The sequence below is a fragment of the Coprinopsis cinerea genome (genome assembly GCF_000182895.1).
Source record: "Coprinopsis cinerea okayama7#130 chromosome 2 map unlocalized cont3.2, whole genome shotgun sequence".
Taxonomy (NCBI): Eukaryota; Fungi; Basidiomycota; class Agaricomycetes; order Agaricales; family Psathyrellaceae; genus Coprinopsis; species Coprinopsis cinerea.
In genome coordinates, this window is record NW_003307543.1 from 2,018,073 (window position 1) to 2,032,584 (window position 14,512).

At 50.5% G+C, this 14,512-nt stretch overlaps 6 protein-coding genes across 6 annotated transcripts; 3 read left to right on the forward strand and 3 right to left on the reverse strand.

Moving 5' to 3' along the window:
* Positions 1-280: 280 nt before the first annotated feature.
* Positions 281-1,886, reverse strand: CC1G_05162 (hypothetical protein; the record flags this gene model as incomplete). The annotated part of the gene is made up of 5 exons (XM_001833410.2): positions 281-466; positions 580-903; positions 963-1,191; positions 1,239-1,534; positions 1,587-1,886. 5 exons carry the CDS (start codon positions 1,884-1,886, stop codon positions 281-283), a joined length of 1,335 nt encoding a protein of 444 aa, XP_001833462.2.
* A 265-nt stretch (positions 1,887-2,151) lies between these two features.
* Positions 2,152-3,382, forward strand: CC1G_05163 (3-hydroxyisobutyrate dehydrogenase; the record flags this gene model as incomplete). Its single annotated transcript, XM_001833411.1, has 5 exons — positions 2,152-2,402; positions 2,458-2,681; positions 2,736-2,890; positions 2,949-3,167; positions 3,227-3,382. The coding sequence occupies 5 exons, from the start codon at positions 2,152-2,154 to the stop codon at positions 3,380-3,382; spliced, it is 1,005 nt and encodes a 334-aa protein (XP_001833463.1).
* Positions 3,383-3,656: 274 nt separating this feature from the next.
* On the forward strand, positions 3,657-5,461 carry CC1G_05164 (hypothetical protein; the record flags this gene model as incomplete). Its single annotated transcript, XM_001833412.2, has 10 exons — positions 3,657-3,700; positions 3,768-3,838; positions 3,909-3,939; positions 4,001-4,077; positions 4,186-4,283; positions 4,339-4,544; positions 4,597-4,658; positions 4,711-4,771; positions 4,823-5,144; positions 5,198-5,461. 10 exons carry the CDS (start codon positions 3,657-3,659, stop codon positions 5,459-5,461), a joined length of 1,236 nt encoding a protein of 411 aa, XP_001833464.2.
* Positions 5,462-6,156: 695 nt separating this feature from the next.
* On the forward strand, positions 6,157-7,402 carry CC1G_05165 (hypothetical protein; the record flags this gene model as incomplete). Its single annotated transcript, XM_001833413.2, has 7 exons — positions 6,157-6,348; positions 6,409-6,420; positions 6,479-6,590; positions 6,730-6,905; positions 6,966-7,090; positions 7,152-7,310; positions 7,378-7,402. The coding sequence occupies 7 exons, from the start codon at positions 6,157-6,159 to the stop codon at positions 7,400-7,402; spliced, it is 801 nt and encodes a 266-aa protein (XP_001833465.2).
* A 94-nt stretch (positions 7,403-7,496) lies between these two features.
* CC1G_05166 (Sec7 domain-containing protein) lies at positions 7,497-13,017 on the reverse strand (the record flags this gene model as incomplete). The annotated part of the gene is made up of 18 exons (XM_001833414.2): positions 7,497-7,697; positions 7,757-8,148; positions 8,204-8,307; positions 8,372-8,617; positions 8,672-8,805; positions 8,857-9,190; positions 9,251-9,546; positions 9,600-10,009; positions 10,066-10,180; positions 10,233-10,310; positions 10,365-10,450; positions 10,501-10,618; positions 10,670-10,954; positions 11,083-11,196; positions 11,252-11,865; positions 11,911-12,270; positions 12,323-12,685; positions 12,741-13,017. The coding sequence occupies 18 exons, from the start codon at positions 13,015-13,017 to the stop codon at positions 7,497-7,499; spliced, it is 4,527 nt and encodes a 1,508-aa protein (XP_001833466.2).
* A 99-nt stretch (positions 13,018-13,116) lies between these two features.
* CC1G_05167 (proteasome subunit alpha type-7) lies at positions 13,117-14,418 on the reverse strand (the record flags this gene model as incomplete). The annotated part of the gene is made up of 9 exons (XM_001833415.2): positions 13,117-13,272; positions 13,328-13,388; positions 13,439-13,615; positions 13,669-13,794; positions 13,847-13,971; positions 14,026-14,152; positions 14,205-14,230; positions 14,291-14,338; positions 14,397-14,418. 9 exons carry the CDS (start codon positions 14,416-14,418, stop codon positions 13,187-13,189), a joined length of 798 nt encoding a protein of 265 aa, XP_001833467.2. The 3' UTR covers positions 13,117-13,186.
* Between the last annotated feature and the right edge of the window lie 94 nt (positions 14,419-14,512).

The following is a 14,512-nucleotide window of genomic DNA, read 5'->3' on the forward strand; positions in this document are numbered from 1 at the left end:
CTTGTGGTTGGTGTCAACCGGTAAGAAGGGAACTTGACTACTATTGCTACATTGGAAGGGGATGGTATTGCGTAAAAGAGCGTTAAAATTTGAATAAAAATCCAGAATCCAGTCCTAGAAACCGTCATTAAAGTGAAGCTAAGGTATAAAGCAATGCCAATCATCATCATGAAAAGGGAAAGGAAAGTCAAAAGTAATATAACGGTGTCAATTATCCCCTAGACTTAGACTGTCCTAACGACTGTGATAGAGCTCACCTAGCAACGAGCTAGAAAATAAGCTAGTAGAGCCTCCTGAGACTACTTGCCAAACTGACGGCAGGTGTCGTCATCCCTCCGCTTGAGGCCATCTCCCTGTCCAACGAACCCCAACTCGACGTGCATATCTCGATTGGGGCCTCATGGACGAACGTTGGGATGTGCGTTGATAGACTTGTTGGTGGTCGTAGCGTGACCCGGAGGACATACTAGATAGTCAAAAGCAAATCAAAGTGGAGTCAAGTCAGTATTGATGTCGTTGAACAGCATGACGACAGCGGCGCCTAACGCTCAAAGTTTGATGAAAGAGACAAGCACTAACCTGGACGTACGCCGAATCCCTCAGCACCCAGCTCTGCTCTGACCCTGCATCGCCTGCCTGAATTTCGCCCTTCAACACAATCATACCCTCTGCCCACCCGGATGTCTTGCGAATAGTGGCGCTTGACACGAGTGCAGCGCGTTCGATTGCCGGGCCTACTTCCCCCGGAGAGGGCTTCCTGAAAAACCCGACCTTCTTGAAGAGCTGGACTTCAGGGGATTTGCAGAGAAGTTCGGCGAGGTAGGGTTCGGAGCGGAAGGAGACAGAGAGCATGAAGGGGATGTCCTGACCTGAGGTGAAAGATGCTGGGACAGGCAGGGAGAGCTGTTGATGAAGACAACGTCACTCGGTGAAATAAGGGTGCAGGGAATGGGGTTACATACGTAGACAGAATCTGGATAAGATTCGAGTTTGAGGCGTTGCTGCCTGGTAGGCTTGTATCCAGGGTTAGACTTTGACCGAAATGAAGGTGCAATAGGGAACGATTCCATTCGTTCAGGGCCTTGGAGGAACAAGGGCGGGTTCTCGAGGTGACGTGAGGCTGGAGGCAAAACGCAGATAGGTGGAACTATAGGGTTGGTCTTGGGGAGGTAGTAAATAGGTATATTTCGTCTGTGAAAGGGTTAACACGAGGCAAGGCGGGGATGGGGAGCACGTACGACTCTGTTTTCTTCCAGCGAGGCTTCTTCCTCCACGAGATATCGAAGCGGATGGAGTATGTGATTTCACAGAGGAAATGAAGGTCCGAGTGGTAAAAAGAAGGCGGGCAGAGTGTCTCCTCCCCCTTGTATCTGAGGTACGAAGGGAAAGGAATGGAGAATGGGATTTCGGACGTGTCGACTGAAGAGTCCTGGTCTGCTTTGTAGATTGGGACTGTTAACGAAAGGAATGGGGAGGATGAATCGTCTGAGGAAGGTATCCTCTCCGGGAATGATGTTTTCAGACGACCTTCGAGCTGAAAAAGTGCTGGTCAGATGAATAACTGCAAGTAGTGAGAGTGTACTCACTGTTGCGGTTACTGATTCCAAAGGGTGCTTCTTATCAGCCCACTGCACATGGCCGTCGATGTTCGCGTTTAAACCGTATGCGGGGCCGCTGATCTTCCATGTGCGCCTTCCAAGGTTGATTCTAGCGCGCTTCGTTGGGAAGATCCATTCACATGCTGCGCAATTTGTGCGACGTGGTACTTCAGTCTGGACCAGACATTCTGAGCTGCCCAGTGTCTGTGAGTAGAGAGGCAGCGGTGAGCCCGAGTCGTCCTCGTATTCTGGCAACAAAAGGTCGCTGGGTCGTGATGGAGAAGGCATTGAGGGAATGTCGTGGAAGGAGGGGGAGTTGTATAGTGATGGTTATATAGACTCGGGGACGGGAGTGGGGAGTGTTCGAAGGCGGTCAGTCGTCATCTTAACTTTTTGTTCGGCTGAGTGGAGTCAAAGGTCCAGTGCCATTGCTAAAGATCCCGTCACCACAACTGGGGTACCGCATCAATTCGGTCCGTTATCCCCGTCCGGGCGTCTGTTACCCCATGTTCCGGCCTTGCCACTACAACCGATACAAACCACCACGACGACGATGAGGCCCACCCTGCGCTGTCTCCAAGGCCTGGCTTACCATGCACGGCGTGCAGAGAGCACCAGCTTTATTGGCTTAGGGCGCATGGGCTACGAAATGGCCAACAATCTCTTCTCCAAGAAGTATGCTGCCTCCAAGGATGCCCATTTCGTCGTCTGCGATGCCATCCCTGATACTGCTCAGGCTTTCCGAAACACCTTTGTCCAGAAGTACCCCGGGGCCCATATCACAGTCGTGAACGATCCCGAACAGTGAGTTCACACCTTTACTTCCTCGTGGATTTTACTCACAGTGCTATTACACTAGAGCTGCCCTTGCCTCGGGCACGATCATCACAATGCTTCCGTCCTCACCCCAGGTGCAAGAAGTGTATTCCAAGATTATCCCTGCGTTGTCATCATTGCCGAAGGAGCTCGCGAGACACACACTATGTATCGACTCCACCACGCTGGACGTCGACGTCGCGAGGCAGGTCGCGTCGGAAGTGAATAGCCAGGGGGCGAAGATGGTGGATGCCCCTGTCTCCGGAGGTAAGTAATCTCTGAGTTGTTCAAAGGTTTGGAACGCCCCGTTCATTCGTGTAGGTGTTACCGGTGCTGCGGCTGGAACGCTATCCTTCCTTGTGGGAGGTCCTGAGGAATCCTTCAAGCTTGCTCAGCCGATTCTGACCCACATGGGGCAGCGCATCATCCATTGTGGTCAATCAGGTGCTGGTCTTGGTGCAAAGATTTGTAACAACGTAAGCACCTCTTTTGAAATCACAAGTCAAATTCGACACTAAACCTCAACTTACACAGCTTGTACTCGGCGTAGAACAGATTGTCATCGCAGAAGCGATGTTGCTGGGACAGAAACTAGGTTTGGACCCAGCCGTGCTCGCTTCCGTGATCAACAGCAGCACGGGAAGTTGCTGGTCGTGTTCGGTAAACAACCCAGTCCCATCCGCTCTTCCTGGAAAGGCGCCACCCTGTGAGAGGGATTACGAGGGTGGATTTGCAACAGCATTGATGCTCAAGGTGAAGTGTTTCGCGGGATGTTACCCCTATCTTGCCCATTGACGCGTCTTTCTGCCCAGGACATGCGCCTCGCGACGGACATAGCGGAGAAAAACCAAAGCGCGTTGCCTCTCGGGGTTGCTGCACGCGAGCTGTACCAGAAGGCGATCGAGGAAAAACCAGAGCTGGCCAAGAAGGACTTTTCTAGCGTGTTCAAGTTCTTGGAACAAAGTTGAGGCGCCGCGGAAGAATAAACGTGGGCTATAAATATCTACGTATATCCAGTGTTGTGTTGGAGAACAATAGAGCAGCAACAACAGAACTGAGATTACTATTGCAAATTAGATTGAGAGGCGCAGGGAGAGATGGCGGCGAGTAACCCTAACCCTATTCCAGTTGTTCTCACTGAGAGAAATTGTGTACATAGCGGCCCTTGTTTTATTAGTTCTTCGGTCTTCCCTTTTGCTATTCTTCTTTTTCTTTCCTTTTTAATTGTCCACCAAAGTTATCATGGCCGATTCTCAAGCAAAACCATCTGTCTTGATCTTTGGCAAGTCTTTTCTTCAGGTTGCTACGCCCATGGCGACCATGAACAAGGCCTGTACTCATCGAGCTCCCCAGGTGGATTGAATACTTGTTCAAGGGCACTTGCCGCCTTGCTGGTTCCGCTCGATGGCGAACCTCTGGTATCGGTACGTCCCAAATGGCCCAACCGTAACCGTTCATCCTTAACGACTGGTCCAAAACAGCACCTGAGGATAGTCGACAAGTATTCGGTTCACCCCCCAACAACGTTAGCGATCCCTACAATCCTTGAACATCACCATCGATTCTAATACCCGACTTGTTCACAGTTATATCGGGCCAGAGTTCCCCAAGATCTTGGAAAAGGCCCAAGTCGAGTATCGACAAGCCAACTTGACTGTACAAGGTCAGTTACTTGATCGAAACACACCCACAGCGAGGATTATACGATCCTCGGTGATCCCCTCATGCACGAACAACCCAAACCTTATATCTAACCTTGTTTGCTTTGTAGCGACCATCTCGTCGGTGTTTGAGCCCAACGCTGGACAACCTGAATTCGACTATGTGTTCGACTTTACTGGAGAGGTCAGGTATGACCGAACGGAGGTGGTGAGTGGTCTGGCTTGCGGTGGACGGTCTCCGATATGCTCATGCCTCGATTTAGATTCAATACAACACCACGTATTGCGTTGCGAGGATGCTCGGGTTGGAGGCCGCCAAACGCAAGATCAAGGCCTACGTCAGGATCCAGCAATCGTTTTACGAAACCTCGTCCAAGGGTCCCCAGGACGAGAAGGAAGATGCAAAGCCTGCTGGGGTTGCAGGCACTTGGTGGCACGAGACTTTGCGCGGTTTGGGAGCGATCGAAGAGTACGTCCGGAGCCCATAGGACCGGGAGATGGTTCACTGATTCCCTTCGCAGTCTCAACCTCGTCATCTTGCGCCTGGGTTTCATCTATGGGCCATACACAACTCATGGAATCAGTATGTAATCTTTATATCCATCTCAGCTGAGCTAGTCATTAATCCCGCGTAGTCACGACTGCGATCAACGTTGCAGCGGTCTACGGGTATCTCAAGAGACCCATGCGATCCTTGTACGTCCTGATTTTTTACCGCTGATTCAGTTGAAACTGATGGATACGTAGGTGGTCCCCTGGAAAGCACGCCAACAACACCATCCACGTCGATGATGTGGCTGGTGCTGCATGGGCTGCCGCCGGGTGGATGGCCAAACTAGGCCGCAAGGCTGCCGATGAGGCTGCTGGTGAAGAGATCCTCTTCCACAACGACAAGAAGAAGATAAAGGAGTTTGAGAACATCGTTCCTCACGACCAAAAGGTCATCGCTCCTCTCTTCAATGTTGTCGATGATTCGAACAACACCTTGTTGAGCGTGGGACAGACGGTCACTTCGTTCTTCGGCACCACGTTCGAATTCCTCAGTCTGGTTGAGAGCACTGTGTTCAAGGTGACGTGTCAAGTCAACTTATCGGAGAATTGCTATCCTAATTATGCCTGTAGATCACCGATGCCGTCGATGATATCAACGAGGAACACGTCGGCGGATGGACAAAGATGCTCACAGAGAACAATCCTCCGATTGTGCACACCCCGTTGACCGCGTACATGGACAAGTACGCTCTCGAAAAGCATACCCTCGGCTTTACCAACGGAAAGCTCAAGGACACATTGGGATACTCGCTGAAGAGACCCGAGTTTAGTCACGATGCCATAAAGGAGATCGTTGACAAGTGGAAGGCTGAAGGTGTCTGGCCTACTGTTTGATAATCTGTGCATCGACCCGACTTTCTGATAACCATGAAGATGGATGACGACGGTATTCCTTTATTTAGTAGCGATATCTCTTTTCTCTTTCTTCGGCTCCCATCTAACATTTCAATCCACTCCATTCAATCTCTTCGACACTGATATTAGTCTTACTTTTGGGTCAACCAACTACTTAGTCCTAGTCTTCCCTTCTCTTTTTGCTCCCGGCTATACCTTAATTCCCTAACCATAGCTTTCTTAATTCTGCTTTCATACCTCATGCATGGGTTGATGCTTTCTCGCTAACTTGAATACATACTCCTTTCATCTGACCAGACGTTTTGGTTACCCCTGCTTGTCACGATTTCAATCTGTAACGTACGTTCCGTAACTTATCAAACGGCGAAATGGGAATACATCGTTATGTTGCCTTGTAAGTGCAAGCTCGTGGTGGTAGCCTGACTTATGAATCAGTGTTCGTGGTGGTAACCGATGCCTAGCGGCGTTGCGTCCCCATAGGCGAAGCTAATTTGAGCGCCCGTCTTAGTAAACGACAAGGGATGACGACACTTTCCGCGGATACAAAGCCGTGAGGTCGACCAATCCCCGTCTCTTGATTTCCTAAACCCCCCTTCCCACTGCTCGTAAGTACCTTGCGCTACAAGTCTAAAGGGTCCTGTTCCCCACAGAGAAAGATCGCGGGCTTCGCTTGTATGTCGGAAGGAAGAGACAGCAAGCTTCGGACACATCAAGAAAGTCTCGAATCCGAGTCCCAGGAAGCTCTTCTTCCTGTAACCACTACCACTTCCAGCATCTCGACGGCCGGCGCAAGCGAACAAGCGGATATGCGAGTCACAGAGAAGGGTGAACGAAATTTGGACGGTATAGCGGGGATTGCTGCTCTTGTAGGTGGACCTCTATAGTTGTCAAGTCCATTGCTAAATCAACGACCCTGGAAATTGTAGTGTGCTGTTGGCGTACGTGTTGTCTTCCCGATCTCCGCGAGGAAGCTCGCTCATACGAGTTAACATATAGATCCTGGCGGCGATAACCTGGTTCATCGTCTTGACCAATAACCCCACTTCTCTAGGCTGGTTTGCCCTCCACCCTCTCTTACAAACCCTTTCATTAGTGTTGTTCACGTATGGTGAGAGTCCACTTTCATCCCGGCGGGCGCCTAATTGGTTGCTCCGGTTTTTTTCCTCCTCGCTCGTCTTTTCTAGGATTAGCTAGCTGCGGGCGAAATGAAGTGGAATAAGAGGTGACTGACTTCATATGCTTTCCAGGGATACTGACTCTGCAACCGACTTCTCAAGCCAACCCGAAAGCCAAAGCGGCGGGCTTGAATAGGCATCAGTTCGCCGTGTTTTTACTCGGGTTCCCTGCTATCCTCGTTGGGACGTGGGCGGTATGGCATAACAAGAACCTGAGAGGTGCAGAACATTACACCACTTGGCACGGTGTAAGTTCAACGTTCATGTGTTTCCCTTCATTGAACAGTCGACCCACGGCTTGCATGTAGACGTTCGGGGGCTTGTGCCTGCTGTGGATGTTTGGCCAGATTATCCTCGGTGCTGGAAGCGTTTGGTTCGATGGAAAGCTCTTTGGAGGAGGAGCCAAAGCGAAATCGCTTTGGAAGTATCACAGGTGATTGTGGCACTTGGCTTTCCTCTCGTTGCTCGAGAGGGCTGACAGGGGGATACTTCAGACTGTCAGGATACATCCTGTTCCCGCTGATGCTGTTGACTGCCCATTTCGGCGGCGCATGGTCATTATGGGGTGAGCGTAATGCGGCATGGATCGTGCGATTCCTCGCGTACACGATTGCACCCATTCTCATTCTTGGTGGAGTCTTGGTCCGTGTGAGGTTAGTGGCACACCATAATCACCGACCGAAGGTTCGACCGGTCAACTGACAGTGTAAAATCCGGCAGAACATCCAAGATGAAGTTTTGGTGATAAGGAATGATAGCAAGGTGATATGTACAGGTGTCGAATAAACAGTAGAACCCGGGTAGAACCTTTAGGGTAGACTACAGTGAATTAAGAACGACTAAGGGATGGGAGCTTGTGGAGGAGCAATAACACTTTGAAGGAAACCAGGAAGGAACCTTTCCAGGCGTTCGTGCGTGGCAGTCCAGAGAGTCTTGCGGAGTTGATCTTGCTCTTCACCTTCAGGAGCTGGGGGAACGAGGATTCCAACCGCGTTCATGACGAGCAACACATTCTTCAGCGATTCTGGGACTGCTTCATTCTGCAGGAGAGCAGTCTCAATCACACAACTCGGGGGAACAAAGACAACCAGAAACTTACAAGTTGGTCATCACGACCAGCGATCATAAGTCGATCCAATAGATCCAGAATCTGAATCCAGAGCAGCCGGAAATCGGTTCGCATCTTCTCCTCCCTCACCTCCAAATGCATGAACGACTTGCACAAGAGAGCAGATGCTCGCAGCCGAGTCTCTGACATTCCTTGTGGGTCACGTTGATACACCTGGGGCTTCAGCAAGTCGTCGATGAGAGGGAAGACAACACGGTTGAATACGTCTTCGACTTGACTTTGGTCAGTGGTACCGGGGTCGAGGGCTGGCCCGAGGAGGATGCGTTGTAGTTGACTGATAGCGACGTGGCGGATTTCGCGAGAGGCGTTGACAGATTGGCGGGCAAGTGAGGAAAGAAGTGGAAGTGTGAAGTGTTTCCATGCTGGATGGGGGAAGTCAACAAAGCTAACCAATATCAAATGGACAGAAGAAATCACCTTCAGGAGGAGCCACCTGAGCTTGAGTCAACAGCTCTGGTAGCCTCTTCAGCATAGCTGCAATGTATTCGACAGATTTCTTTCCCCTTTCAACGGGTACCGAGCTATCAAACACGGAATCACATTAGGACCCAGAGAAGGCAAGATAGAAGGCGAAGTATCGCATACTTGGCTGCAGTGAGGGGTTCCACACGCCTTCGTGATTGTCGAGTATGAGCCTCTACCAAAGCACCAGCCGCTGAGGCAAAGTCATCGAGGATCGTGACAAGGCCGGCAAAGTTGTCCAAAGAGACATCAGCGTCAGGTCCTTCTCCAGCCAAATTAGAGGTGAGTTCGAAGGTTAGCCTTGCTGCTTCAGGATGTGAGAGCATGTTGCGAAGGAGAGCGAACACAAGATTCCACTCGGTCTGAGAGCTGTAGGCGTATCAATCAACTCTGGACCAAGATGAGATAACAGTTAAGGCTTACCGAACGATGTTAGGGTGCTTCTGCATGATTACAATGAGCCCTGCTACAACTTGATCTCCAACTGAGCTCGACACGCTCGGGTGGATGCGAGCCAAGAGGTCAAGAGAGACGTAAATCTGATCTCTAAGGGATGGCTGTAGTACTTGTAAGCAACGGTCGGGAAAAAAGAATAGACGGAAACGCACGTTATATGCGAGAATTTGGCACAGTCGCAAGAGACAGACTACAGCACGCTCAATCAGAAGAATGCTGTACTGTGCAGCAGATGATAAGAGGGCGGATATGTGCTCGAAGATAACTGGCCAAAGTTCTTCGATAAACTGCGGGGCCTGACAAGCTATGCTTGCCATAGTCTCAAGTAGGAAGACTGATGCAGGGTCATACGGAAGCTTGTAGGGAGGGTCGTCGAGCGCTGTCAAGTTATCTTCGGAGTGGAGCCTGAGCTTGGCAACGGTTCGCTCATGGGCCAAAGCCTCGAGAGCCCGGACAGCGGCGACCATAGCATCCGAGTCGATTTGGCTGAGCGAAATGCGAGTAAGTTGATTTTCTAAACGAGCCGAAAGAAACAGAAACACATACGTAATCTGACTGTAGAATTCGTCCAATCGACAAGACGTGATGCAGTCGATAGTGCACAATGTGTTTTCGACGTCCGCGTCAGTTGCATCAGGGACCTGAGCTTCACTGCTACTGTAGGGCGTCATGAGATACGACGACAATGTCGAGAGTAAACCACCGTCGCCCCGCGACTGAGCGGGCTGTGGTTGACTCCCTCTCAAGGGGATCATGGTAAAGCCACCCAGGAAATCCTCCATTTGTAGCATGCGGGTTGGGAGGAGAGAGTGAAGGAAAAGGTTTTGGAACATTTCGAAAATCTAGGCGGAGGATAAATGGCATGTGCAGCGTCGAGATCATGAAGTGTCCTCACCTGAGTCCACCCCTCCCGAAGAGCGTTCCCATTGCCATTCACGATGTTGAACAAGACCACAGCTGCCAACTGTCCCTTGAAATTGGTTCCAAACTCGACCGAGAGTTTAGACACTGTGACAGATTGGCCCTCAACCTCGACGATAGGATAGTTCGGAACTTGGGCCGGGAGTGACTCGGACAAGAGTCCAGTTGCCTGTGACAAAGAGATGACCACAAAGTCGAAGACGTCAGGGAGGTTGAACCGTCCAGCCAAGGTGGCACATTGCCTAAATCCAGCAACAGCGCGTTGGATAATGTAATCATCGTCGAAGGTGATAAAAGCATAAGCAATGGCTGAAATGACGGGCTTCCAAACGGCTTTGAACATCTCGACGTCGAAGACAGAAGTGTTGTATTGGACGAAATCGCCTGTAGCCAGGATGGTTCAGTGCATTCAGGTCGATGAAAGTATGAAACAAACAAACCTGCTTGTCGTGACCGTGTCAAGAGTTCTTTCCAAGCGTACTCGAACCCAACTTGGCCACTGTGTTCTTCGGGCATGACGATTTCTTCCTTCTTGATGGATTCGTAAATCTTTGTCTATGGGCGTGTCAGTAACATTGCAACGCAAGAGACCCGCGATAGACCTTACCAGATATTCGGAAGAGAAATCGGTTTTCTCGTTGACACCACGCAAGTTCTTCTTGTAGTCCTCAACGGACATTCGTTTCTAAAGGAAAGCATGAAGAGAGGTAGGCATTAAGAATGAGGTTGGGGTGCTTACTCGGACTTGTGCATTGTGAAGGTCGGTGTTGAGCATGATCACAGAGTACGCCAAGACGTAGCAGGCATCTTCCGATTTGATCTCCTCTGTTTAATCCATCAGTTATGAGTTCACGAAGAGATTCAGTGCTACACACCAGGTCCAGTGGCAAAGTAAATAGAGGAGAATACCTCTGTAATTCTGCTGATCTGCTGAGATTCTCCGGGAAGACGGAACGCCTCCAACATGTCCCGCAACGCATCGGCCACGTCTTTCTAAATGATGGGGTAAGTCCTCAGTAGCACTTGCATGTTTGCTCGCCTTACTCCTTTAAAATCGAAAAGCCCGATGAACGCTTTCAAAAGTTCAATGTTGTCCGGCTTGGAGATATAGCCCCCTAAGACTCTCTTGTCCAGCCTTCCGCAAGATTTGAGGAATTTGGCAAGACTTTGGGGCTTGGATACCTCCGGCGAAAGGTCTTGATAGATGAACCCGTTCTCCTCTAAGAAGGCGACACCGGTCTTGGGTTTCGTGTTGAATTTGGTGGCACCTGCGGAAATGAGTTCCTTGCGAGATTTAGCTTGAAGCAATGAGTGGATAGCGTCGGTATTCTAGACAAATTGGTTAGGACGTGGCCAAGAGTCATTCCCAGAGTATGCGCACAGGAGACTCGGATTCAGCGGGCTGAAGAAGTGAAGGTCAGCGCCACCCTTCCAAGCAAGGGAACAACTCGACCTACAGCATTGGCGCGGTTGGCCATGTCGTTAACGAAGGCGAGGAGCATTTCCAGGCACAGGTATTGCGTATTCCGTTGACTTTCAAGGCTCGTTAAACCTTGCGCTGGGTATACAGCCTGAATGCCGTTAGAAGGTTGGAATACATGACTCATGAGTGTCGTATCCACTCACCTTCGTTAAGAATTCGATCAATTTCTCGAAGAGGTTCTCGCAGTTGGTATCGCAGTCATAGTTGGCGTAAATGTCGACCATGAAGTTGGGTTGATGCACAAGGTGGCTAAGGGTTTCCAGGATGTAGTCGCGGATCTCGCCTCGAGCTGGAGGTACGCGTCGAGGGGTGTCTGCCTTTTCGTCAGAGGGACCAAGGGGAGGCGTAGCAATGGATGGGGTTCCCGGGCGAGGGGAAGAAGTGGCGCCTCTTCTAGCAGGTACTTGAAGCCTGGCGGGAGGAAGATATAGACGGTCAATGGTGAAAGTCAACAGCAGCTCTTGTTGCAACTTGAGATCCTTCTTCATGCAGTCAAGGATGGTGAATATAGTCCTGAGAGAGAGATGGAGAATGGCGTTATTCTCGGAACGGGCAAGTTGGAAAAGATATTTGCAACCAGGGTCGGTGATTAGGACACGCAACGAGGGGAACTTGGAAATTGTGCACCCTGCCTCGTCGAAGGCAGCGTTCAGAATACCGAGGGCAATGAGACGTATGGAGTCTGTGTGTTGTTGTGCGGTTGGGTCGAGAACATTGATGATGACTCGCAAGAGCTCGATGAGGGAAGGAAGGCCGTCTAGGGTCATTAGCATCGTGAACACGCTTCAATAATAAGACTTACATTCAGGTTTCTTTCCAAATGAGACGGCAGAAGTAGGCTCCTCTTCTTCCTGGGGTACTGTAGTAGAGCTTGGCTGCTCTGGTTGCTGCTGTGGTTGATTTTCCTGGCCTTGATCCTGTTCCGAAGCCGGTGCTTCGGAAGCGTTCGTTGCCTCGGGGGAGCCCTCGACGGGTTCTTCTGTCTGCGTTTCTTGTACTGCTTCCGTACTTGACTGAACTGTCATTTTGAGTTCTCCTTCGGTTTCGGCCTCATCAGATTTCAGCTTTGCTTCCTCCGTCTCCGGGTCCAGCTGGTTTAGCTTTCTGAATACTGTCCTCACTAAATTGTGCATCGTGTTCTCTGCGGAACGTCGCAAGGTACCTGTTGCGCAGTCAAGACACGTTGCATTTGACCGCAGTTGAGCTTGACACACCACTCAATCGGGGCTGGCAGCAAGTCGTCAGGACAGCCTCCAACAACTCGCATACCTCGACATCCCCCAAACTCCCGCCCACAGGATTGCAGATAAAGTCTTCGATGACAGTCATAAGTTTCAAGAGGACCACTTCGTCACCAGATGAGTCGCTAGCTTCAAATCGGCAATGCGAGATGGTGTTGCTGAGTTCTGCCAACACGACATTGAGATGTTCTGAAGCGTCTGGCCGGATAATTCCACAGACGAAGAACGAATGCAAGGCGGATAGCGCTGAAGAAGTGATGGGACCAGTCGAGAGAGGTGACCTTATGATGGCGAGGAATGGTGCTAACAGCGTCCCGAGGTCAAGGACTGCAACATCTGTTCCGTTGTGTAAGATATCAGAACAGCGCCAACCGCGAATACGAGATCGTACCAGGTATATTTTGGATCGTCCTCTGAAGCTCGACAAAGTTGGCCATAAGCTCTGCCTCCTTGCTTCCTCTTCCAGATTGGTGGACTGGAGCTGCAGGAGAGGATAGCCGAAGTCCCAAGTCGGATCCTAGTTCCCTAGGATGGCCTCGATGGCCTATGACAACTGTCGATGAGGCCCATCTCGAGTTCCTGCGCATCGTACTGGTGACAGAGAGGATCTCTGCTTGGATAACATGTCTGAGAGACGTGCCCGTTCGCGAGCTCGTAGAGGAAGTCATTAAAGGGATATAGAGAGACGCAATACGCGAACAAAGTCTTGTAAGAACATCTGAACCGGAGTCGCGACGTGTCTGATGATCGACCGTGACTAAGCGAAATAGGGGCACCCAGAGGAAAAGATATGGTATTTATGGCTATTGCTATTGTACATGCTAAGTTCAAAGTTGATCATGATGATGTCTCCGAGGCCCGTTGAGCCATAGCAGCTTGACCCGCAGCAGTTGCTGCAAGCCTTGAACGTTTCCTTTCGGCCTCTGGAAGGAGCTATGAGCGTTTGCGATGGACGAGGGATGTACACCAACAACTCACCGGCCTCCTTTTCCTTCTCGATCTCCGACACGATAGCTTCAATTTCAGATAACTCAAGGGTCTGTGTACAAGTGAGTAAGGTATTCACAAGAGACACATGAAAGCACACACCGTGATCTTGCCATAGCTCTCCATCACGCTGATTTCAATGTTCTTGGCTCCAGTTTGCACAACCTCCAACAGGCTCTTCACTGTCAGCTTAATGGTCTCTTCCCGTGAAAGATCGTCTTTGTGGTTCTTCTCCAGGAATTCGCGCACAGTTTTTGAAGATCGGCCAATAGCGTTTGCCTGTAACAGGGCGTCAAACAATGTCAGGGAGGTTATAAGCGCCGGAAACCAACCTTCCACGCGCTGTAGATTCCACTGGGCTCGGTTTGGTAGAGGCGGGGTTTGTTATCGTTGGGGTCGAATCCTACGATCAAAGTGGAGATTCCGAATGGTCGAACACCACCGGATTGGGTGTATTTCTGCACAGAGGTGAGCGAACAAAGGATTCGGGTAGATAAACCAATCAAGTACCTGTTGGATTCCAGCAATATACCTAGTAATATATTCGACGGTAACGGGGTCTTCTACAGTCAAACGGTGGCTCTGGCACTCTATCCGTGCCTTGTCGATTAGAACACGTCCGTCGGCGGTGAGTCCTGGCGATTACTGGTAAGAAGGGGGAGCGATGGTCCTTGTACAATGAGGCTCACCCGCAAATGCCAGGCAAATGTGATCGTCCAACATGACAACTTTGCGTACTGTCCTGGGGTCTTGAAGTTGCAAAACCGACTTCTTCTCGACTCCGAGGACTACTACATCTTTCCCGCGCACACCGACCTAGAGGATGACATATCAGGCGATGCAGAGCAATAGTCTCAGATATACTCACAGCGCAAGTTCCCTTCCTAACAGCTTCTAGTGCATATTCAACCTGCAACATATACATTCACTTTGGTGCATCTCGACTGGCAATACTGGTATTGACCTGGAACAAATGACCATCGGGGGAGAAAACGGTAAGGGCTGTGGATGTCCTCGTCAGCCATCGACCTTCCTACACGTCGATTTCAGGAAAACTCACCGCGGTCGTAGGATCTGGACATGGTGGGCTGAAAGAATCTGGCGACCGTCAGCGGCGACGCGCGTGCGCTCGAGCTGGGAATTGATGATGATGTCACGTGGACTTAATTACTTTAG